This window comes from Eublepharis macularius, chromosome 3, assembly GCF_028583425.1.
Source record: "Eublepharis macularius isolate TG4126 chromosome 3, MPM_Emac_v1.0, whole genome shotgun sequence".
NCBI lineage: Eukaryota > Metazoa > Chordata > Lepidosauria > Squamata > Eublepharidae > Eublepharis > Eublepharis macularius.
This window is the reverse complement of record NC_072792.1, coordinates 151237964-151261216: the sequence shown is the minus strand read 5'-3', so window position 1 is coordinate 151261216 and position 23253 is coordinate 151237964. Positions and strand designations below refer to the sequence as shown.

The 23253-nt window shown below is 41.1% G+C and overlaps 1 protein-coding gene across 1 annotated transcript in view; it reads left to right on the top strand.

The window, feature by feature from the left end:
* NBEA (neurobeachin) overlaps positions 1–23253 on the top strand; it is a 702521-nt gene that overhangs the window by 117167 nt on the left and 562101 nt on the right. Inside the window, exons 17-24 of the mRNA XM_054973860.1 lie at positions 2467–2559; positions 4776–4884; positions 6004–6085; positions 7676–7799; positions 9059–9251; positions 9472–10488; positions 15657–15874; positions 18420–18573. Of these exons, the coding sequence (XP_054829835.1) occupies positions 2467–2559; positions 4776–4884; positions 6004–6085; positions 7676–7799; positions 9059–9251; positions 9472–10488; positions 15657–15874; positions 18420–18573 (1990 nt within the window). The remainder of the gene's footprint in view (positions 1–2466; positions 2560–4775; positions 4885–6003; positions 6086–7675; positions 7800–9058; positions 9252–9471; positions 10489–15656; positions 15875–18419; positions 18574–23253) is intronic.

The window sequence follows — 23253 nt, the reverse complement described above, 5'->3', positions numbered from 1 at the left end:
AGATGTCACCAAAGTACCCACTGGTATGTGGCATTCCTTAAGGGGCAATTCTCTCTCCACTGCTATTTAATATCTATATGCACCCCCTTGCCCAGCTAGCCCAAAGTTTCGGGCTGGGATGGCATCAATATACTGATAACACCCAGTTGTATCTGCTGATGGACAGCTGGCTGGATGCTGTCCCAGATATTTTGGCGAGGGCTTTGGACACTGTGACTACGTGAATGAAGCAGAGTCAGCTGAAGTTGAACCCTGTGAAGAAGGAGGTCATGTATCTAGGTTGGGGGTTGTTGAGCTCAGGAATCTGGCTCTCAGCTTTAGATGGGGCGCCTTTGATTCCTGTGTCGGCGGTGAGGAGCCTGGGTGTGATTCTGGATGCCTTCGTGTCTATGGAGGCCCAGGTCTCGTTGGTGACCAGAACTGCGTTTTTCTATCTTTGGCAGGTCAGGCAACTTGCTCCCTACCTCTCTGCCCATGACCTAGCTACAATGATATACACAACGGTCACCTCCAGATTGGACTACTGTAACTCACTCTACAAAGGGCTGCCCTTGAAACTGACCCGGAAACTGCAACTGGTCCAGAATGTGGCAGCACATGTCCTCATGGGAACTCCATTTAGAACACACATCTGACCTGTACTGCACCAGCTACACTGGCTCTGGGTTGAATTCTGGGTCAAGTTCAAGGTGTTGGTGTTAACCTTTAAGGCTCTTAATGAACTGGGACCTACATATCTTTGGGACCATCTCTCCCTGTATGTTCCCTGGAGGGCATTATGCTCTGTAGATAAACATCTGCTGGTGGTCACTGGGTCACTGGCCCCAATGATGTTCACTTGGCCTGAACCAGTGCCAGAGCCTTTTAGACTCTGGCTTCAGTTTGGTGGAATGCTGTCCCAGTTGAGATCTAGGCCTGCTGGGCCTGTAAAATGGAGATGTTCCACCAGGCCTATGAGGAGCTGGTGAACTATCCCGCTGGTCCCTTGCCTGTTTTCCTTTGTTCTGCTCCACTTTTTAATGAGATCTGTGGATTTTATTAGTTTTTTTTAATGATCTTAACTATTGTCTTTCATTGTGGTTTTTATGATTTTATGATGTTGTGACCCACCCTGAGACCGCATTTGGGAAGGGCGGGATATAAATCGAACAAAATAAATAAATAATCACACAAAGGCACGGAGGCACCTGGAACCTCTTTGGGGCCACCCCATCCGTACCAGCCCAAAGCCAGAGGCCACTTTCCAGGATGTGTGAAAGAGCAGCCGTTTGGAGATGTGAGGGGGAACTATTGTCATTCTCAGTCAAGCACACAGAGAGGGAGTTGTTGTTTGACACAGACTTTACTGAACTGCCTAAAGTGAAGAAGATGTTTGAACTCATATTGCCAACTCCCCTTGTCTGGGAAGGGAACTGAGCCTGTTTACACAGCAGTCCAAGCCACGAGATCTATTCCTCGTGCTGCCTTCTCAGGAGGTGGAGATGCAGGCTGCCTGGGGAACCGCTCCCAGAGTTGGGCTCAAATAGCATTCAAGGAGGATCACTGGAGGCTGGATCAGCCATGTTCTTTGGCCTCTCTAATGGGTTGTAGCATGCCTGAAAAAGAAACAGACACATGTGTGATGAGTGGCGGGACCTTGCACAAGCCACAGTCGGGTCTGTCACATGCTGGGAGGGTGTCCATTGCTGGTGGCAGCAGTTGTGGCTCCATGATTACAGGTACAGCCAGCAACCAGATGACGGATGCCCTTCTGGTGAGAATGTTCTCCTCATCTGCCCTGGATGTTCTGCTCTTGTGGCTGTGTGCAGCTCTGAGCCAATGAGGGAGATAGTTGAGGGGTTGCATGCCCACTAGGGGTGTGCACCTGTAAAAGATTTGGGTTTCCTTGAAGCTTCGGAAAAACCCAAAATCCGAAGCAGACTGCTGCTTCGGATTCGGGTTTCTAAGTCGCTTCGGTATGCTCTGTAAAGATTCAGAGCATAATGAAGTGATGGGGAGGGGGGAGGCCCACTCCCACCCTTAAACTCCCACCCCACCCTACTTTTTATTATTTGGTTCATTGCTATGTATATTTTGATAATGACTAATAATTGTTTTTCTTTCACTTATGAAACTCTTTTTTTCTAAGACCAAATAACAGTATTATAAGTCTTGCTTTATTTTAGGACTTCTTCATTATAGAAAAAGTGTGTAACCTATAAGGTTCCATATCAGTGTTTTTCACTGTTTCTGTTTGTGACAGAGGCATCTTCCTAGCACACATACACTGCAATGAAATAAAGATACAATTTTTGACTTGCAGTTAAGAGAGGATTTTTGTTAGGATGTAGTATGCTATTGGTTAAACAAAAGATTTGTTTACAAAGTTTTATGTAAAAAAATACAGATCTGTCATCAAAAACATTTCTTATTATTGCTTTTTGAATTGAAAAAAACCCCCCATTTTCTCTTCTTCTTAACCTGCAGGGTAATTTATAAATTGTTGGCATCCAAAAGTGAAAGCATCTGGGTACAAGCTTTGAAGGTTCTAGGCTATTTTCTCAAACATCTGGGTCATAAGTAAGTGTTCTGTTTTTTGTTTAAAAAATATGTTTTCTAAGTTTTCTTACGCAGCTGGTTCTTGGCTACTTCAAGGCACTTCTGTCAGTGGAACAGATATTCATTCCTTCCCCCTCCCACTGCAGCCCACTGCTTCACTGACATGTTGCTTTTGGGGATGAGGGGACCTTTAGGAACAGCATGAGAAGCAAATTGGAGCCTGCTGCAGGAAGAAGAAATTGGTGGGAGTTACCCCAACCCTTCAGATAGTGGAAAATTTAACCTGAACTCCAACCCGTTGAATTACAAAAAGTTATTCACTGTTGGTTTTCCATTGTTTTAATTATAAAGAAAATGTGTAGCATATTTAGCTTATCGCCAGGGAAGTCCCTGGCCCTGTCAGCACCAGGTGAAGGAGGTTCCCGGTGGTGAGGTGCGGGCTGAAGCCCACCTCCCCACTGCCCCCTTCACCCAGTGCTGCCGGGGCCAGGAAACTCCCTGCCATCAACAGCTCCGGGTGAACGAGGCGCCTGGCAGTAAGGCACGGGCTGAAGCCCGCCTCCCCGCCGCCTGCTTCACTCACTACTGATGGGGCCAGGGAACTCCTTGCCCCTGTCAGCAGTGGATGTACAACGTGCCTGGTAGCGAGAAGCAGGCAGAAGCCTACCTCCACAATGCCCCCTTCACCTACTGCTGATGGAGCCAGGGAACTCCCTGGACCCGTCAGCAATGGGTGAATGACGTGCCCGGTGGCAAGGAGCAGGCTGAAGCCCGCCTCCCCACCATCCCCTTTACCCACTGCTGATGGGGCCACATCAGCACCGGGGGATAGAGGCCCCTGGTGGCAAGGAGCAGGCTGAAGCCTGCCGTTCCCTTTACCCACTCTTGACGGGGCCAGGGAACTCCCTCACCCCGACAGCTATGGGTGAATGGGGCACTTGGGGCGAGGCGGAGGCTTAAGCGCGCCCCCCGCCACCCCTTCACCTGCTGCTGATGGGGCTAGGGAACTCCCTGGCCCCAATAGCAGTGGGTGAACGGGGTGCTTGGGGGCGAGGTGCGGGCTGGAGCGCACCTCCCCGCCTCCCCCTTCACCTACTGGACCCTACAGCAGCAGGACTCCCTTGACCCTACAGCAGCAGGTGAACAAGGTGCCCGCCCTCACCCATTGCTGACGGGGCCGGGGAACTCCCTGGCCCTGACAGCACCGGGTGAATGAGGTACCCGGCGGCGAGGCGCAGACTGAAGAGCTCCTTCCCGCCGCCCCCTTCACCCACTGCTGATGGGGCCTGGGAACTCCCTGGCCCTATCAGCGCTGGGTGAACAAGGCACCCAGTAGTGAGGAGCAGGCTGAAGCCCTCCTCCCCGCCGCCCCCTTCACCCACTGCTGATGGGGCCAGGGAACTTCCTGGCCCTGACAGCAGCGGGTTAAAGGGGAAGCCCGGCAGCGAGGTGGAGGCTTAAGCCTACAACCCACTGTTTTCTTCTCTTGATCCGAGACGAGCGAGAGAAGCTCCTGTCCTTCATGCATCGGGAGACCATGCACCATCAGGATCCTGCACCCTGTGCAAGAGGGGCAGGGAGATTCCCTCGCTCCACTCGCAGCAGCACAAAAAGGGGCATTTTAAGCCCAGCAGCCTCTACTCAGCCGCTGGTTGCAGAAACCCCCAACTGGCAGCTGATTCAGGAGTTTAAATGCCCCTCTCTGTGCCGCTGTGCAACAGCACCAAAACATGCATTTAAACTCCTTGACTCGAAGCTTCCCGAAGCTATACAAATAGCTTCGGGAATCTTTTATTCAGGGTTTCCAAAGCAGACCTGGCATGCTGAGGCCCTTTCGGAAATTCCAAATCTTTGCGAATTGGGTCCGATTCAGGTATTTTTCCCGAATCTGATATCCGAATTGCACATCTCTAATGATAAGGCCTGTGTCTCTGATGTAGTTTGCTGTCCAAGGTCACATATTCCTCCTCCTCCTCCTCCTCCTCCTCATTCCTGGCTTCATGAACTTGGTTGCAAGAGAGAACCAGTTTTGGGTCCTAATCTGCAGTTCTAGAATGACTTTTTTGGCAGTGTAAAAATAGCCAAGTAATTTTTAAGTAATGTTAGATCCAATGGTAAATGACTTTAAAACGATTTTCATAAGTTTGAAACATTTTTATTATTTTCAGTAATAATACTTTTGAACTAAATCTGTGTAACAATGCATGCTAAAGTCAGTATTTATGTTTTTCTTTTAGGCGAAAAGTTGAAATCATGCATACCCACAGTTTGTTCACTCTCCTTGGAGAGAGGTTGATGTTGCATACAAACACTGTGACTATTACTACTTATAACACACTTTATGAGGTATATACAGTGTTAAAACTTTTCAGTATTGGCTTGTGTAAATTGTGTGTGTTATTAGAAAAGGTGGATTCTCTCAGTTTGTTTTACTCCATTGTTAGTATTAAATCTTAAACAATAGTTTCTTCTGAATCCACTGTGAACTTAGAAAAATGCTATTGCTTGTGAGTACGAATAAATCCATCTTTTCTGTCTAGTCTATATATTTTATAATATGTCAGCATTTCAATAATGAAATTAGGATGCTTAACCAGAATGCCAGATTTTTCTTAGGTTTATCACATTATCTTAAGTCGATTTGTATTTGTGTCACAGAAAAAATTGTTAGCATCTCATCTGAAATGCTATGCCTGATTTTTAAAAAAAATGCTAAATGAGAATACTGGTTATATTGAAGATTTAGGTTTTCAGGTCTGAACAACAATCCAGTTGGTTCTTTTAATATCAGAAATACTCTGTATTGTAAACAATCAATTTAATGAAAGTTATGTGTACTTTAATCGTGTTTGTAATCTGTAAGATAGATTTGAAAAAATGATGAAAGTGTGAATGTATTCAAAAAAATGAAGAAAGTATAAAAAACACAAACGAAGATGTTCAAATATAAGTGGATAACACAAGCCAAGAAAGAATTTGAGGTGCAAATAGCTATGATGATAAAAAGTAATATATTTTAAGAATATTAAAGGAGCACTGTTTCTCAATATGTCTGTTCAGAATTCTCAAGGAAATTTGTAGGGAAATTAAAAATTAATTTGAATGTGGAACTTGTATGCTGTATAATTAAGGAATAGCGGACCACTAAACAGTGGTTCCCTAAGAAATTTACAAAGTACAATGGTGTGAACATGCCCCCCCCACGCACCAACTTTAACAAAGGATGTAGGTAAACAGTAAAGTTCCTAAATGCTTATTTTAGGATGGGATTATTGATCCCAAAATAAATGTGACCTCAAGAGCAGTCATTGGTCCCCCCGCATTGTTGGTGGTTGGGGCGGGGATTGAAACCTAGGTCTCCCTACTACTATCATTGTTATGTTAATTAATTTATTATTACGTGATATGAACTAATACTAATTGGGTGAAAGAATTAGAAGGAAATGTAATTGTCTTGTATTGCAGATATTAACGGAACAAGTGTGTACACAAGTTGTTCATAAACCACACCCAGAGCCAGATTCTACAGTGAAAATTCAGAATCCAAGTAAGAAAATGTTGCTTAGAGTCATGATTATAATGAATTGCATTAACATTTTTCGTTCCAGTTTTAGAAATATCTTTTTTTTTGTTAACTCCTTAGTGTACTTAGGTGTTGGCAAGTTGCTTCCATTATCTGCACAGAGCTTCCTCTCTGTCTGCATAGAAGATAGGGATAGAAGCCAAAATATGTTAGCAAGATATTTAGTTCTCCCCGCTGCTCTCATTCTTATCTTTTGCTTCTCTATCCTCCTTTTTCTAAGAAAAGGAAGGAGTAAATGAAGTCAGGAGGAGAGAGTCTTCCTTTTTCTTATCTGCTTAGTCTATTCCTGTGGGAAAGTTGAGCCAAAAGAAAAGGATCAAACAAGTAATGAAATGGTTGCTCTATGCTCTGTACTGTCTGAACCTCCAATTCCCCATACTCCTTCACCTCCTAAAAGAAAGACAAAAAGGAGATAAGGTAGAAGAAGGCTTGTAATGATTTCAAGTAAATGTGTGCATGTATCTTTAAATGCTTGGTGAGCTAGGTGAAGAGTGGGGGTGAAAGAGGGATGAGTGAGCGATATGATTGGTTGATGACTGAGAGTGTGGGTGGAGTGAATGCAGTTCAGACTGAGAGTAGAGAGAGAAAAGTTTCAGTCAGAGGAAAGCAGGCTAGCTGTGTGCTGCCTGAGTATGTTGAAGTATTTATGAGAGAAATATAACCTGTATGGAACCTGAACTGTGCATGTTTGTGAAAGAACACTCAGTCAGGGAAAGAGAGGCCAGCTGTGTGCTGCCTGAGCAGGTTTAATATTTCTGTGAATAATAGTTAGAGAAAGAAAGGCAAGCTGTGTGCTGCCTGGGTAACTTCTAGCACGTCTGTGAGGAATATTGAGTCAGAGAAAGAGGCTAACTGTGTGTGAAGCCTTAGAAGAGATCTGTGTGAATGAGTTTAAATGAAGTAACTTTAAGGACCGAGAACTACTTTTATGAAACCAATACACTTCTTGAAAAAATAAAAGTTTATTTTGTTTTGTTATATCCCAGAGTAGCTGTCATTGCTATATCCCATTCCTATCCTCAGGGCCACATAGAACCATGAAGGAGCCTGACACTTAGGCACCAAAGGGAAAATTTAAATAAAATACCTTGGAATATAATATTCCTGGTGGCAGCAATCTACCCAGAGGGTGTAAGGGAAAGATTAAAGGCAAAATCTACCCAAGAGAAGTAAAGGATCATAACAAGGCTCCTCTCATCTCTGCTGTGGTCTAGACTTTCTCCCTCTATTAAGTCTCGTTTCAAGAGGTGAATGGCATTGCTTGGTAAACATAGTGGCAGCTTATAGCCTTGAAGATATTCTGACTTCTCATGTTATTTCTGAATTCATTTTTAATGTAGTTACCTGATGCCACTGTAGAACAGGTGGATTGAATGCTAAGGAGCTGCCTTCTGACCAATGCACTCTCGTTGTTGCCTTATCTGTCTGTTGCATTATAAGTTTTAGGAAGCAAATACTTGTGCAGCTTTACCATTGCTAGAACAGTTGATCCAAGTTCCATGATTTTCCCTGATAATGAATTTTAAAAAAACATTAATATATTTGTCTTTTAAGTGATTCTTAAGGTGGTGGCGACTTTATTGAAGAATTCCACACCGAGTGCAGAGCTGATGGAAGTTCGGCGTTTGTTTTTATCAGATATGATAAAATTGTTTAGTAATAGCCGTGAAAACAGAAGGTATGTAAAGAATAGTTTTTTTCTCAATAATTTATTTTGTTTAGGAAATGTATCTGCTGCTTCTGTAGAATCTCATTCAAAGTAGATGTTATATTTGCAGATCACAAGGGAGAAGAAATATCTGTGGCCTATTCCACTTTAAGACTAAACTCCCTAAAAATTATAAGGATATATTGTACAAAAATGAACTGGTGGAATTGAAGTAGCTGTTGCAATCTTCATATTGTATACCTGATTATCTTTTATTATTTATTATTTTAAACATATGTATGTTACCTTTTTACCCTAAATGGGGCCCTCAAGGTAGCAAATCTTAAAATGCTAACAGAAAATTCAAAACAACATTTTTAAACAATTTAAATTTAAAATAGTATAAAAGCAATTCAATAAATACACAAAGATGACTGGAGTGAATGGGTAGGTTCGTATGGGAGAAGGCAGTCCTTAAGATATGCTGGTCCTAAGCTTTTTCAGGCTTTAATGGTCAATACCAGGAACTTGAATTGGGCCTAGAAGCAAATTGGGAGCCAGTGCAGATGGAACAAGACTAGAGTGATATTGTCCCTATGACCCAGTCAATATCCTGGCTGCAGCATTCTGCGTGAAGTAGTATTAGCACTACTTTAATTCTTTATTTCATTATAAAATGGTAAATTATAATTTTGTCCGTATTTATCTATAACAATGTCTCTCATTGTAGCAGTTGTAATTCAGTCCTTTGTTATTGAAGTCTATAATTATTTAATTAAAGTTGACTTTTACAGCACCTAACTAACCTTCCACTGATTTTCTTATCGGGTGGTAGACAGAATATTTCACATGTTGAGTAACCCCTACTACTTAATTCCACAGTGGCCACTGCATCGTATTTGTGGCTGGAGAGGGGTGTGTGTGTGCATAATAGTATGTTTGTGCCCCTACATGCAAATAAGACCTTTAAGTAATACGTTGCAAATTTGGGTATCAATAAATTTATATAGTTCTTGTGGATATGTCTTAGCATTTTTTTTTATACACACACACACACACACACACACACACATTCATTCCAGAGCATATGACAAAAATACACTTCAGTCTCATTTAAGTATTTTAGACCAGAATAAAAATGGGAAGATCTTGATTGAATAAAGCTTTCATGTTCATTTAGAGTGAAATACTGAGACCTCTCTGAATAATTTTAATACTGCTTTAATTCCCTGTTCTAAAAAGTGGAAAATGTCAGATGCCCCATGATAATGATCTGATTTTTATTTTAGATGTTTACTTCAGTGTTCAGTGTGGCAGGACTGGATGTTTTCATTGGGATATATTAATCCTAAGAATTCTGAAGAACAGAAAATTACAGAGATGGTGTACAACATCTTTCGCATTCTTTTATACCATGCAATAAAATATGAGTGGGGAGGATGGAGGGTCTGGGTTGATACTCTTTCCATAGCCCATTCCAAGGTAAGTGATTGTTCTTGAACTTCAGCTTAGCTATTGTTTACAGTAACCAACAGATACCATAATGTAGTAGATGAAATTTTGTGCCATCTTGTGGATAGCATGCAATATGACATGTTATCACTTTTCAAGAATTATTTTATTCCATCAGCAACGTTTTTAAGAGCAGTCAAATTTTTCAATATCAGCTTTTTTCTGAAATTGTAATTTGCTTTATATTAAGGTCACTTACGAAGCTCACAAGGAGTACCTAGCAAAAATGTACGAGGAATATCAAAGACAAGAAGAGGAAAATATAAAGAAGGGGAAAAAGGGGAATGTGAGCACTATCTCAGGCCTTTCAGCTCAGACAACTGGAGCAAAAGGTGGAATGGAAATTCGTGAAATAGAAGACCTTTCACAAAGCCAAAGCCCTGAAAGTGAAACAGACTATCCTGTCAGTACTGATACCAGGGACTTGCTTATTGCAACAAAAGTGACTGATGATGTACTTGGAAGCTCAGATAGACCAGGGGGTGGAGTGCATGTAGAAGTTCATGATCTTTTAGTTGATATAAAAGCAGAAAAGGTAGAAGCTACTGAAGTAAAGCTGGATGATATGGATTTATCACCGGAGACTTTGGTAACAAGAGAAAACGGCGCTCTTGTGGAAGTAGAATCTTTATTAGACAATGTATATAGTGCTGCAGTTGAAAAACTTCAAAATAATGTTCATGGGAGTGTTGGCATAATTAAAAAAAGTGAAGAGAAGGATAATGGCCCCTTGATTACACTGGCTGATGAGAAAGATGAACCTTCTACCAATACCTCATTTCTTTTTGATAAAATATCTAGTCCAGAGGAGAAACTGCTCCCTGAACTGTCAAGCAATCACATTACTATTGCAAATATGCAAGAGACTCAGATGCATCTTGGTGTGAATGATGACCTTGGACTGCTTGCTCATATGACTGGTAGTGCTGATATAGCATGCAGTTCAAGCATAATAGAGGATAAAGAATTCAAGATCCATACCTCTGTGGATACAATGGGCACCCTTTCAGAGAGAGAGCTGGCTTCATCATCCAAAGGACTGGAGTATGCTGAAATGACTGCCACAACCCTGGAGACTGAGTCCTCTGGTGGTAAAGCTGTACCAAATGTAGATGCAGGGAGTATCATATCAGATACAGAAAGATCAGATGATGGCAAAGAAGTAGGGAAAGAAATAAGAAAAATTCAGACCACCACTACAACCCAAGTAAGTTCATGCATTGCAACTGTACCAGTGTAATTGTATTGCTAAACAGATTCACTGTATACCACCTGAAAGGGGGACAGCATCACCCACTCATCCTCATATGGGTGATTACCAGTGTTCTGTCTCTGAATTTCATCCCTACTCACCCAAATTTCTGTTTATTCTACCCTACTCTCCAACTGCATTTACTTTAAAAGAGTGACTTACACAAGTGTAAATAAAAGTGCTTCTCTGACTAATATTTTTATGCAGATGTGTTCTGATTGTTCCCAGAAGTGATAGTAATTGCTGAGAAACAATGTCTGCATCCAATTTCTGTGCCATAAACTCACTTGATCGTCTTAGGCTGTCTCTTAGCCCCCCCCCGCCCCCAGGTAATAATACTGATTTAGAATTACAGCAGTGGTTCCCAGCCTGAGGGTTGGGGGCCCCCACAAAATCATTACAAGAGGTCTGTGAATATGTGCACTAAGCATTGTCATTGTGATCTTTTTTGTCCTTATGTATTTTCTCAATAAACAGATACTAGCAATTAAATCCTAAGCAGAGTTACACCAGTCTAAGCCCATTGATTTCAGTGGACTTAGACTGCAGTAACTCTGCTTAGGATTTCACCATAAGAGTACACTACTATCTGGTCTGTGAAATGTTTTGATGTTAAAAAGGGTCCTCAAAAAGGTAGTGAACCACTCTCTTTCAAGATTGGAGTCATGGCACTATGCATCACAAATTCAAGAATGAGGAAGAGGAACAGGGTGAGCTGGGACAACAGGGTTGATGGCAAATTGGGGGTTTCCTCTACTTAATGTGTGAAATGGCCAAAAAAATGCAGCCCGTTGCTCAGTAATATTATATATTTATATATATAAAAATGGGGAAAAATAAATGTTCAGTAGTACCGATAACAATGCTGGGGAGGAGGGAAAATAGTATTGAGTTACTTCACAGCCAAGAACTGAAAATTACAGTAAGCTTAAAAGGGATCCTAAAAAGAATTGTAATTTTAAAATTGGGTCTCACTTCCAAACATTTGAGAATATTGTTATAAACATTGCACTGTGAATCTATTATTGATATCCATGGTGAGTGAAAAGAAATATACTTTCTATATGTTTAAAAACGGGGGGGGGGGGGTACTAATTTGTGAGCCTTTTCAGTTCTATACATTCAGTTGCCCTGCCTTACACGTGTAACTCTAGCCCTCCTGGAACAATCTTTTTTCACTCAGTAGTTGTGATTTCAGGGCTTATCAAACCTGCAGAAATTCTGTTGTAAGGGCTTATTGTACTTTTCCTCACACCACTGAGAAGCTATAATAAATCCCCCACATAGGTAAAGAACACTCCTTCTGCTTTTCATTCAGTACTTTGAAGTACAGAAAACACATATCTGGGATTCTTCCCAGTTTGTCACCTTATGCCTATCCTTGACCACCCTTTTTTTAGTTGAGACGTGAATCCCTGGCTCTTGGAAAATTCTGACTTAGGAGAAATAAACAGGATTCTTAAGAAAAATGTATTCTTGCATAAGCTTTTGTGTAATAAAGCCCACTTCCTCAACTGCAGTAAGTAAAACCTTACTATCCTGTCATTTTATGTATGATATATGCCACCATATGTCAACAATGCCCTTCTATCATTTTGTTTTAAAAAGCCAGCAGAGTCAAGGAGCCATGAATTGTAGGAAGTATAGGATGAGTGGTAATCATTATATTTAATTCTGAATCAGGCTTTAAATCCACAGATCAGGGCCGTGGACAGAAAAGACAGATATTTCTAGACATCTCACATAATGGAAACAGTGCTGGTAGTTTTAAGAAATGAAAACCCTCTGTGAACTCAATGGCCATTTTGGGGGTTGTAGGCAACCTCAGCAGAATTGCCAGCCTTCAAGCCTTGGGCATTTTCTAGGGCTGTTCTGGCCTCCCATTCCATCCTCGCTTCCCCTGTTTCCCCTCCCTGGGCCCAGCTGCTGCTGCTGCTGCTGTAGAACTTGCAGGACTTGGCCAGGACCAGTAGTGGTCATTACGCAGCTCACCTGGGTGACTTGCTACCAGATTACTTTTGCAACTTGACCAAATGTTTTTGCACTTGAAGGTGAATAATGCAGTTTTAATTTCTGATTTGTGTCTGTGTATCCTTCTGATTAGAGACTCACCTGCTTGTCGTATGAAAAGAGCAGAAGGGCATAGTTAACACATGGTGGCATATAGGACAATAAGTCAATGGATGAGCCCAAGATAGAACTGATGCAATTGGATCCTTTAGTAGCATAATAGGTGCTTTTTTGTTTAGCATAAATACTTCACTGTTTTTGAAGCAGTGGGTTCTGGTCTATAAAAGCTTATGCTTGAATAAAATTTTGTTAGTCTTTAAGGTTCTGGAAGATACTTGTAAATTTGCCATGACAAACATGAACAAAACTAATCTTTGAAAAATATTATCATAGAAGGTTCTAGTTAGAATATCTAAGTTCATATTGTGTGTGCGCGCATGTGCTAAGCTTTTACTCCTGGCTTCCGGACAGTTTTTTTCAATGATGGATTAAAAACCATGGAAAATAAATAGTAAGCTCTTTCTTGTTTATATCTTCCAGTACTGACAAGTATAGAACCTTGTCCCTTCCTCTGCTTTTGAAAAAGAAAAAAGAAGCTACTGCTTATCTTTGTTCTTTTCTTTGATCTTGTTTAAAGTGTGTTTTTCCTTTTTGATACAGTAACTGCTTCCACTTACAGGAAGGGTGGATGTTAGCAATTTGTGTGGTAGCCCATGTAGTCATTTTTCTCTTCAGTAGATTATTGCAGTGATTCAGAAGGAACTCAGTTGTACTAAGACTACAATTCCATTAAATTATTTAGGTCTGTTTTGTATATCAAAACACTGCATTACTGTATAATGAATTATAACTGTCCTTGCAATACAAAAACAATTCCCCACTCAGGACAGTTAATCCAGCTTTAAAACCTTGCTCCACTGGACTTGGGCTAATTAATTTTTTTTTGCTTGAAATATTTAAGCAAACGTTTTTTTTCTTTTCTTTTTTTCATTTAGACCACTGACAGATAGCGCTCCATCCATCTTTCTGCCAATGCAATATTTGTTCAGTGCCAACATAGGTCTCACTTACAAGCTTGCCACTTCTTAGTTTGTTGCTCTGCTAATTAATTAGTGCTTACCCTTATTCATCTAGCTACTTTCCTTTCTCCTTCATTTACAACAGAAATTTAATTATTACTTTGGGAGCAAATAAATATATTATAAAAGAATGATATGAGGAGCCAGAAATACGATGTATTGTCGAAGGCTTTCACGGCCGGAGAACGATGGTTGTTGTGGGTTTTCCGGGCTGTATTGCCGTGGTCTTGGCATTGTAGTTCCTGACGTTTCGCCAGCAGCTGTGGCTGGCATCTTCAGAGGTGTAGCACCAAAAGACAGAGATCTCTCAGTGTCCTACTCAGTGTCCACACTCAGTGTCCACACTGAGAGATCTCTGTCTTTTGGTGCTACACCTCTGAAGATGCCAGCCACAGCTGCTGGCGAAACGTCAGGAACTACAATGCCAAGACCACGGCAATACAGCCCGGAAAACCCACAACAACCATAGCCAGAAATACCTTTAAAATTGTCAGTATTCAATCTGCTGACATGAATGTAGCTGCATAGTATGGTTTAGATCTGGATATTATACCTGTAGCTGGAACTGAGCTAATTATTTACAGGGGGGGGGGGGCTGCAACAAAATGTTGCAGATAGTGTCAGGGTGACTGGGGTGTGTGTGGAGATGCAATGGGACCCCCTTTTTAAAGATCCTTCCCTGTTCCCCTCCCAGGATCTTTCCCTATCTTTTTCTTCCCCCTTCTCAATGATCTTTTCATTTTCCTCCCCCCTTTCTCAACAGTGCTTCCCTTTTCTCCCCCCTTCCCAACGATCCTTCCCTTCCTCCTTTTTCTCAATGATCCTTCCCTGTTAACCCCTCCTTCTCAAGAATTGTTCTCTTTTTCTTTACCCCCATCCTCTACCCTCCTAACTGGCAAATCCCCTTCCCCTCCCAGGCAAATGCCCTTATCACCCTCCTTTTTCGGCTCCCTCCCCAACCCCCCTTTTCCTAATTATCTGGGGTTGCTAGGCTCAGAGCAGGCCTTCCTTGGTCCTGCAGGGTCTCACCATGCTGCAGTCCTGTGTGGGCATAATGCTAACTGCGACAGCTCAGTCTTTCATCTACTGGGCCTGGGGTGACTTGTAGCTGCCTTGCTTGAACTGGGGCTTGTTGCAGCTGCATACGGCCCTAGGAGAGGCAAGGGCCAGCATGCAGGACATTTTTCACTCCTCCCACTGCAGTGTGCCACTGTTATGCACAACAGTCGGGTAAGTAGTTTGGGAGGATTTAACCCCCCCTCCCTTTACATTACAGATTTTTCTGCAAACCCGGGGAAGGGTTCCCCAAGGTTGCAGAATCATCTGGTTTATAGCCTAGTGGCCCCAATCCACAGATTTAAGTATTAGTATGTAAGATGAGCAAGTGCTTGCTCTTCTTTATGCCATCTTTCAAAGCCTGATTAACCCAAATATAAAGGTTACTTTTTTAAAAAGTGTTTTCCTTGATAAGATTGTTTTTATTTTAAAAATACCCTCAGTATCTCATCTCATGTACTTGAAAGCAAGATTTCCCTTTTTAAAATATAAAGCCATATAGCAGATGGTGCTCAAGTGCTTTACTTAAAAATAAATTAGATCTAACTTTACGTAAGTTAAATGTCCCTCCTTGGGTTGGGGCTCTGAAAAGAAACTGCCCTGCATGCAGAAGGTATTGCATGTTCTGTCCTCTGCATTTACAATTAAAATGGTCAGATAGTGATGCAAAAAATCTACACTGGAGAACTTGGAGAGCTGCTTCCAGTAGGAAGACAGTATTGACCTTAATAGATCAATGATCAATGGCCTGACTCAGCAGAAGGCAGCTTTTTGTGTTCAACTTGAAGACCAAGTTAAAAGGAGAAATAAGATAACTTGTTCATTCATATTGCTTTTGTAACTTTATTTAAATGGGAAAAAATCTGGAGTGTATGTATGTTAAGACTGTATATGTTTCCTGTTTCTTGAACTTTGTTGAGTGCCAGATGTTTTACTGAATATTTAAGCATATGCAAATATAACCCACTACTTATTTAGGCTGTGCAGGGTCGGTCAATTACACAACAGGATAGAGATCTGCGTGTTGACTTGGGATTTCGAGGAATGCCAATGACAGAAGAGCAAAGACGACAATTCAGTCCAGGTCCCCGAACAACAATGTTTCGTATTCCAGAGTTTAAATGGTCCCCAATGCACCAGAGGCTATTAACTGATTTGCTGTTTGCGTTAGAAACTGATGTGCATGTTTGGAGAAGGTATGAAGCAATAGATTGCTTTATTTTTCTTGTGAAAATGCAATTAAGATAGAGTCGAATCCTGTGAATCTGTTCTGCTAATGGCAGCACATTCCTCTGCTACAGAGCCTTCCTATGGCAGAAGAGGTGTGTTCTGCTGGATGAGGGCTCATCATACCCGAGACTGGCTCCACTGTTTGCAGAATAGATTCATAGCATCCAGCCCTCTTTAAATATGCTAGGTAGTGATGCTTATTATACTGTAAATGCTGGTCTGTACTCTTCTTTTATAGGATTCTTGGGCAGTTGTTTGATTATAATGCTGAATCGTGGTTTAAGAACAATTTTGCATATTACTGGGTTCTCAAAGTAACTTTTGGAGCCAACCAGAGTAGGCACTACCTGGGTAACTTCCCATTATTTATGAAAGTACAGGGTACATATAATAATGTATATCTTATTGATAATGGAAGAACATCTCTGTAGCAAGTATGCCTATTTTCACAGAGAAATCTTTTAATGATTCATTTCAATCATGCCTCTTTTAATGCTGTTTAGTTGAAGGAATTTTGATATAATCATGACTTTATTGGACCCTGATTCTGACAGCTGTTGATCAGTTTACAGTGAATTTGTTGAAGTGCTACCACATAGTGGTCATGCTTTTGTGGATCCACAGACCTTTTGGTTTATGATTACTGTACCAGTTAGGAGTTGTGCCCTCTCCCCCCCTCTCAAAGTATTCTTGTTACTGTGATTCTACATGATCTAATTTTAAAAGGAACCATGAAAACTACTGATGTTTTATTAGTGGCTATAGATGTGGGATTGATCATAATGTTAAAAAGCACTTAAAATAGTTTATTAGAACTGTCAAAACTGTGGGGAACAGTAGTCTCCCGGTTATGCTTTCTGCTAATACAAAGCCACAAAATAAGTTCGAAGTAGCTGAGTTTTTCCTAGCATTGGGAAAGCAGCATTCTAGCTTTAGTAAATCTCTAGTAGTATGAGAAAAGATGAGCTGCATGGCTTGGGTGCAGTGAGTCATGTGAACCCATCTTAACAGTTGACATTCTGAGATTTTTTTTGCCAATTAGAACCATTAGCTAACATTCAAGTTGAATTAAGTCAAATAATCCTTTAATCCGTGTGTTTATTCCATTGGTTTAATTGTATATGCTATGAAGTTAGAGCCTATTCACCTATTACTGTATAATGTTCATGGATTGTGACTTTAAATCACTCTCATGAAAAGAAATGTCTAAGTTCCAAAGAAATAGCACATCATTGTTGGCTATTTATGGAAACTGTCAGATTTTCAGAAATACTTGGAATTGTTTAGTCAGCACCAAATTACATAAATTAGTAGGAGGTGATGCTTTTTGATAGTATAAATAACTGGCCACTGCTTTGCAGCAATTTGAGGGGTGAATTCCTATCCTTACCAGAAAGGATGAAGAGCAAGTAGCAACTAGGCATCCCTGAATCCACTTCTGCTAACAACTGCTATTCATGGGGACATCAGAGGGAGGGCAGGAAGCAGCTGTCATCCCTCTGTCATATCTGGATCTTGGTCCACTGAGGAGTGTCACCATGCAAAATGCCTCTATTATCATTTCATCTTTTTTTTAAAGCTTCTGATTGGTTCTCTACCAGGCATTCATAAATGTATTTGCTAGAGAACTAATGGCAATTGTATCTCTTGATCCGGTGAATATAAAACATGAGAAGGGTAAAGGTGTTTCAGGCCAACTGTGGAAAAGAGCTTCTCTTCTGGCTTGGAGAAAGGATGGAGACATAACTGCAGTTGCCCTGAGTTTCATAGGTACCTAGAAAGTAGTAAGTTCAATGCTGGCCTGGGAGACAAGATTGTTCTTTGAGCTTGGAGAGTAGGAAATGATATTTTGTCTCTGATGCACTCTGGCTACAACATATTTGGCCTGGATACGAAGGAAAGTGAAAAATTGTGGACCTCATTTCTCAGTTAAACTTTTGCAAAACAATTTTGCATTTTATTTTTTATTTTTTTGCAAAACCCACTTTTTTTCCTCAACATAAGAAAACGGAGAGTATACATATCTCAGAATCCGGGGCATGTATATATCAGGTAAAAGAATAAGCCTGAGTATTTTGCATGCACTTTCAAGCCACTCCCATGATAAAACATTTGATGTGCAGACCATCCTATGGGGAGGAGTCAGTTTAATTATGTAAATAGATAGCATACTGATGTGGCTACAGTATGTGAGATCAGTGTAAGTATAAATGTGAAATTACACTGAAGTATCTGCTAATATTCCTAAATACAATATGGGAGAGTAAAAATCATCTCTGGATGACTAGGCAAAGGAATTTCTATACACTGGGAAAGAAAAGAGGTGGTGGTTCTCTTTCTTTCTGCTAATTCATGTCCCACAATTAGAGCAAAGATGGGCTGGTAAAACATTTAGTGGGTTAATATCTTTGTTGCTATTAATTTGGAAGGCTGCCTTAAATTTCCAGTAGTTTTTTATTTCACTTCTTTTGTGGTTTTCTAATGCATTTGTTTTTAAATTTATTTTTGTAGCCATTCCACAAAGTCTGTAATGGACTTTGTCAACAGCAATGAAAATATTATTTTTGTGCATAATACCATCCACCTGATTTCCCAAATGGTAGACAATATTATCATTGCTTGTGGAGGAATTCTACCATTATTATCTGCAGCAACATCACCAACTGTAAGTACAATATTTCCATCTAGTGGGCAAGTTTAAAATTGCATGTTCAGTGTTCATTCTTCATAAGAAAAAGCAGTTTTTCTGAAATGTTTGAAATACTAACTCAGTTTCTGTTACCTAATTTGTGTAGGTCATACTGTGTTAAAGTGGTGGTTTATTATTCATTTATTATTCATTTGCTTGGCAGTACAGTTGTCTTAAGTTGAATATACTGAAAATTAACACAATATTAAGTATAAAATTATAATTTCTAGTTTTGAAAACTAGATTTTTTTGAATATTCATTATAAGTTGTGTATTTAATTTTTTAGAAGTCTAAAAATGGGATATCTGCAATCAGGCTATCCTACATCTTTTTAAAGGTTTAAACTAATAATGAGGAGCTCAAAACATGTTGGGGTACTAGCATCACTTCTAGAAGCATTTCAGTGCTTGGAGTGGCTTCAAAAAAGTAGTTTCTCACTAAACTCCTTCCTTTTTTCTTAAGCAAAATGTCGTTATTAATATATATAGCAAAAGTAAGAGCTAGAGGGGAAATTGAGAGTAATTCTGTTACTCAGAAAAGATTATTGAAGTTTTTGTTTGCTTTTGAATTTATATAAAAGATACATTTTTGGACAGTTCCTGCTGGACAAGTAACACTATATCTTGTTAATAAAAGTACTGATCAAAAAATGATATTTTCAGAGATCCTCAGGATCTTTTCTGATCAACTGGAAGGAAGAAGAATTCTCTTAACCTTTAAGTTGGCTTGTCAGCTGAAGTAGGGTCAATAATTCAAGTTATTAAAAAGATAAGCTTGTTTATCATTCAGGTATGAATAATACCTGGGAATGGTTTACCTTTTTGTGGCATATATTTTTTATATAAAAACACAAAACCAGTGGGTTGGATTCAGACTATATTTTCCAGTGAAAGAATAGAATCTTCCTACTCCCCCCAGACCACTGCAGACCACTAATTTTCACAAAATTTTGCATCTGGGGACAGGGGACCCTGAGGAATATTATGAGGGGAGTCTGCAGCAGGGAGGTGGAAATAGCAGAAATTGCCATCTTGAATATCTAGAAATTAATATCTGGTTTCCTTCATCATTACTTGATATGCTCAAAACTATAGTGAATTCTGTTTGGACATCTTAGATACTTAAAAAACAGCTGTGAAACAGAATGCACATCTTAGTATACAAAAAAGTTTCAGATGAATATACCACAATTGCAACATCCTGGTGACCTTAGATTCTGAAAATGAATGTGAAGTAACATAATTGAATTTTGTTTAGAAAAGAGAGTCGACTATAAATTAAAAAATAAATAAATAATAAATAAAATAGTGATTGGGGTTTAGATCAATTGAGGCATATCCAGTAGGACCACTGACTTTTTGTTTGAGCAGCATAGCTTCTATTTCATACATGGTTTTTGGAAGACCTGTTGAGTTTCAAAAGCAGTTTGACAGTATGGGGACGTGAGCTACTGTTTAAGAAAATTAAGTCTGATCTATGAGCATGTAAAACTTGTTGCATAGTTCTTTGGATTCCAGTGGTTGAAATTTGATTTCATATGTTGGTATGTTTTAGAGTACACGTAGCTGCTGTTCCAATAATAAATGTTGTCAGATAATCATCTGGCTCATCCAAATTACTGACAAAGAATACTTCATAGTATTGCAGCTGATCTGTGAATGCTTTTGCTGTGGCGGCTTTTTTTTTTTTGCAGTAGGAAAGTGTTTTAGGAAAATGATTCACAGCCCCCTTGCAAAAGTAGTTCTAAGTAGGGGTTTGTATGAAAAAAAATCTGTATTTTTTGGATTCAGGAATCGAGAGAGCCATAAATATAAGTATTCCTGATATTTGGATCCAAAAATACAGGTTTAGTATTTGTATTTGGTTTTTTCCCCAGTAATCCAAATATATTTGACTCTGTTATTCCCTATGGAGGAAAGAGATAACTGAGGGAGAAGAGGTTGAGACGGCAACACCTTGAAGCCCACCTCCACCTCTTTTTTCATCTCCAGCCTCTCCTCCTGCCTCTCCTTGGAAGGCCTGCTGCTGGACTCTGGAGGAACAGAAGCGGCATCATTAAATCTTGCCTCTAGTTCTTCCAATATCCTCTGCGTCCCTGGAATGAGCTCGAGAGCCAGAATACTCTTGTCCCCCAAGTACACCCCAAAAGACACCTCAGGCTGCTCCTCCTCCTGCTGCTGAGGCATAAAAGCAGGAGAAGGGGTAGTTTGAGCAGCAGATGCCTGCCTAGCACCTGTGGACACCTCTGCAGACAGTGCTTCAGCAGTAGCCTCAATGAAGGAGGCCTTCAGGTGAGGCCTCTTAATTGGAATGTCCCAGCCAAGATAGGGGTACAGGAAGGTAGCTATGGGGCAGGCTTCCACACAGGTGGGAGAAAAGCCACACCCCTCCCTCTCCCTTTCCCCCTCCCTATTCTTCTGCCTTGCCTTGGCTCCAGGGCCCTGCTGGACTCCTATCACTCCTGTCCCCTCTGGAGTCTGACTACTTTCAGTGAGCTAGCTGAGGTGCAGTAACCCTTAACACACACACACACACACACACACACACACACAATTTTGATTCAGCAGTTTTTTTAAAAAGCTGGCTAATTGTTTTCTGGCTCTAACCTGTGGATGAAATATGAGCTCTCTTTAAAAGTCTTATTTGGCTAATGTTACTATGATTTCTAGCTGTACTAACAATGAAGCTTTATTTTTTCCCCAAAAATGTTTTTGTTCACCTCCCTTCTTGAAACTCAAAAGACTAGGTCAGCCTAAAACACTATTTTCCAGACCACTGATTCCCAACCTTTTTGGTACGTTGACCCACAATTTCAAATTTACTTAGCATGATGACTCATTGACTTACTGTCACTTGAATTTTGGACCATGGATTGTTGGCAGCCATCATTGTCATGCATTTTAACTGCAAGTTTGCCTTTTTTATCTGTTACTTAAGTTATCCAAGCAAAAATGTACTTAACACACCTATTAAACTGACACCTAGTCAATTACCGCCTGGTTTTGAACCTCCCGTCTCTGGGAAAGGTGATTGAGCAGGCTGTGGTGGAACAGCTGCAGGGCTTCCTGAAGGATGTCTCAGCCCGAGACCCCTTCCAGTCCGGGTTCCATCTGGGACAGAGACGTTGCTGGTCGCCCTCACAGACGATCTTCGTAGACATCTGGATCGAGGTGACTCAGCGCTGCTGATATTATTGGATCTGTCGGCAGCATTCGATACAGTCGATTACGATCTTCTGACTCACTGCCTCGCCGATGTGGGGATACAAGGGACTGCCTTACAGTGGCTTGTCTCTTTTCTCCATGGTTGGGAACAGAGGGTGGCGCTTGGGGAGAAATTGTCATCCTGTCACCCTTTGGTGTGCGGGGTCCCACAGGGAGCAATACTCTCCCTTTCAGTGTTTTAACATCTATATGCGCCCCCTTGCCCAGTTGGTGCAAAGTTTCGGACTTGGGTGTCATCAATATGCAGATGACACCCAGTTGTATCTGATGATGGATGGATGGCCTGGCTCAGCCCCAGATGTCCTAGAACATGCTTTTGCAGCCATGACTGGTTGGTTGAAGCAGAGTTGGCTGAAACTGAACCCGACGAAGACGGAGGTCCTGTACTTGAGCCACGGGGGATTAGGTTCGGGACTCCAGCTCCCAGCCCTCGATGGAGCACCATTAGTGCCAGTTCCAAGGGTTAAGAGCCTGGGGGTGATCTTGGATGCCTCCCTGAAAATGGAGGCACAGGTCACAGCGGTTGTCAGGTCCTCTTTTTTCCATCTGCGGCAGACCAGGTAACTTGTCCCTTACCTGTCAACCCGTGACTTAACTACAGTGATCCAAGCAACGGTCATCTCTAGGCTAGATTACTGTAACTCGCTCTACGCAGGGCTGCCTTTGAGCCTGACCCAGAGATTACAGCTGGTACAAAATGCAGCAGCGTGTGTTATTATGAGAGTGCCAAATAAGGCGCATATAACACCATCCTTACGTGAGCTGCATTGGTTGCCAGTGGAGTACTGGTTCAGATTCAAGGTTCTGGTATTGACCTATAATGCCCTGTGCGGACTGGGACCAGCATATCTACGGGACCATCTCTCCCCATATATTCCCCAGAGGACCCTCTGATCAGGGGACAAACAGCTTTTGGTGGTCCCTGGCCCCAAGGAGGCCCGCCTAGCCTCGACTAGAGCCAGGGCCTTTTCAGTCCTGGCTCCCATCTGGTGGAATGCTCTGTCTGCTGAAATCAGGGTACGGCAGGACTTACTATCTTTTCGCCGGGCCTGCAAGACAGAGTTGTTCCACCAGGCATATGGCTGAGGCTGGGCCTCCGCCGGTCTGGAAAAAAGGGGTGTATAAAACCCTCCCTGTGAAGGCTGTCCACCATCTTGTTTTAAATGTGCTGTTTTTAATGAATATGAATTTTTAATTGTATTTTAATATGTTGTTATCCGCCCTGAGCCCGCTTGCGGGGAGGGCGGAATACAAATTTGAAATAAATAAATAAAATTAATTAATGTAAAATTTGTTGAAGTACTTACTGCGTTTACAAAGATATTCACAGGTTTTTTTATACTAATGTGAGAATGCAACTATCTAATTGCAGGTAATAGCCTTACGAGCTATAAAAATTAATCTAAAAACATACAATTTAAACACACAGTG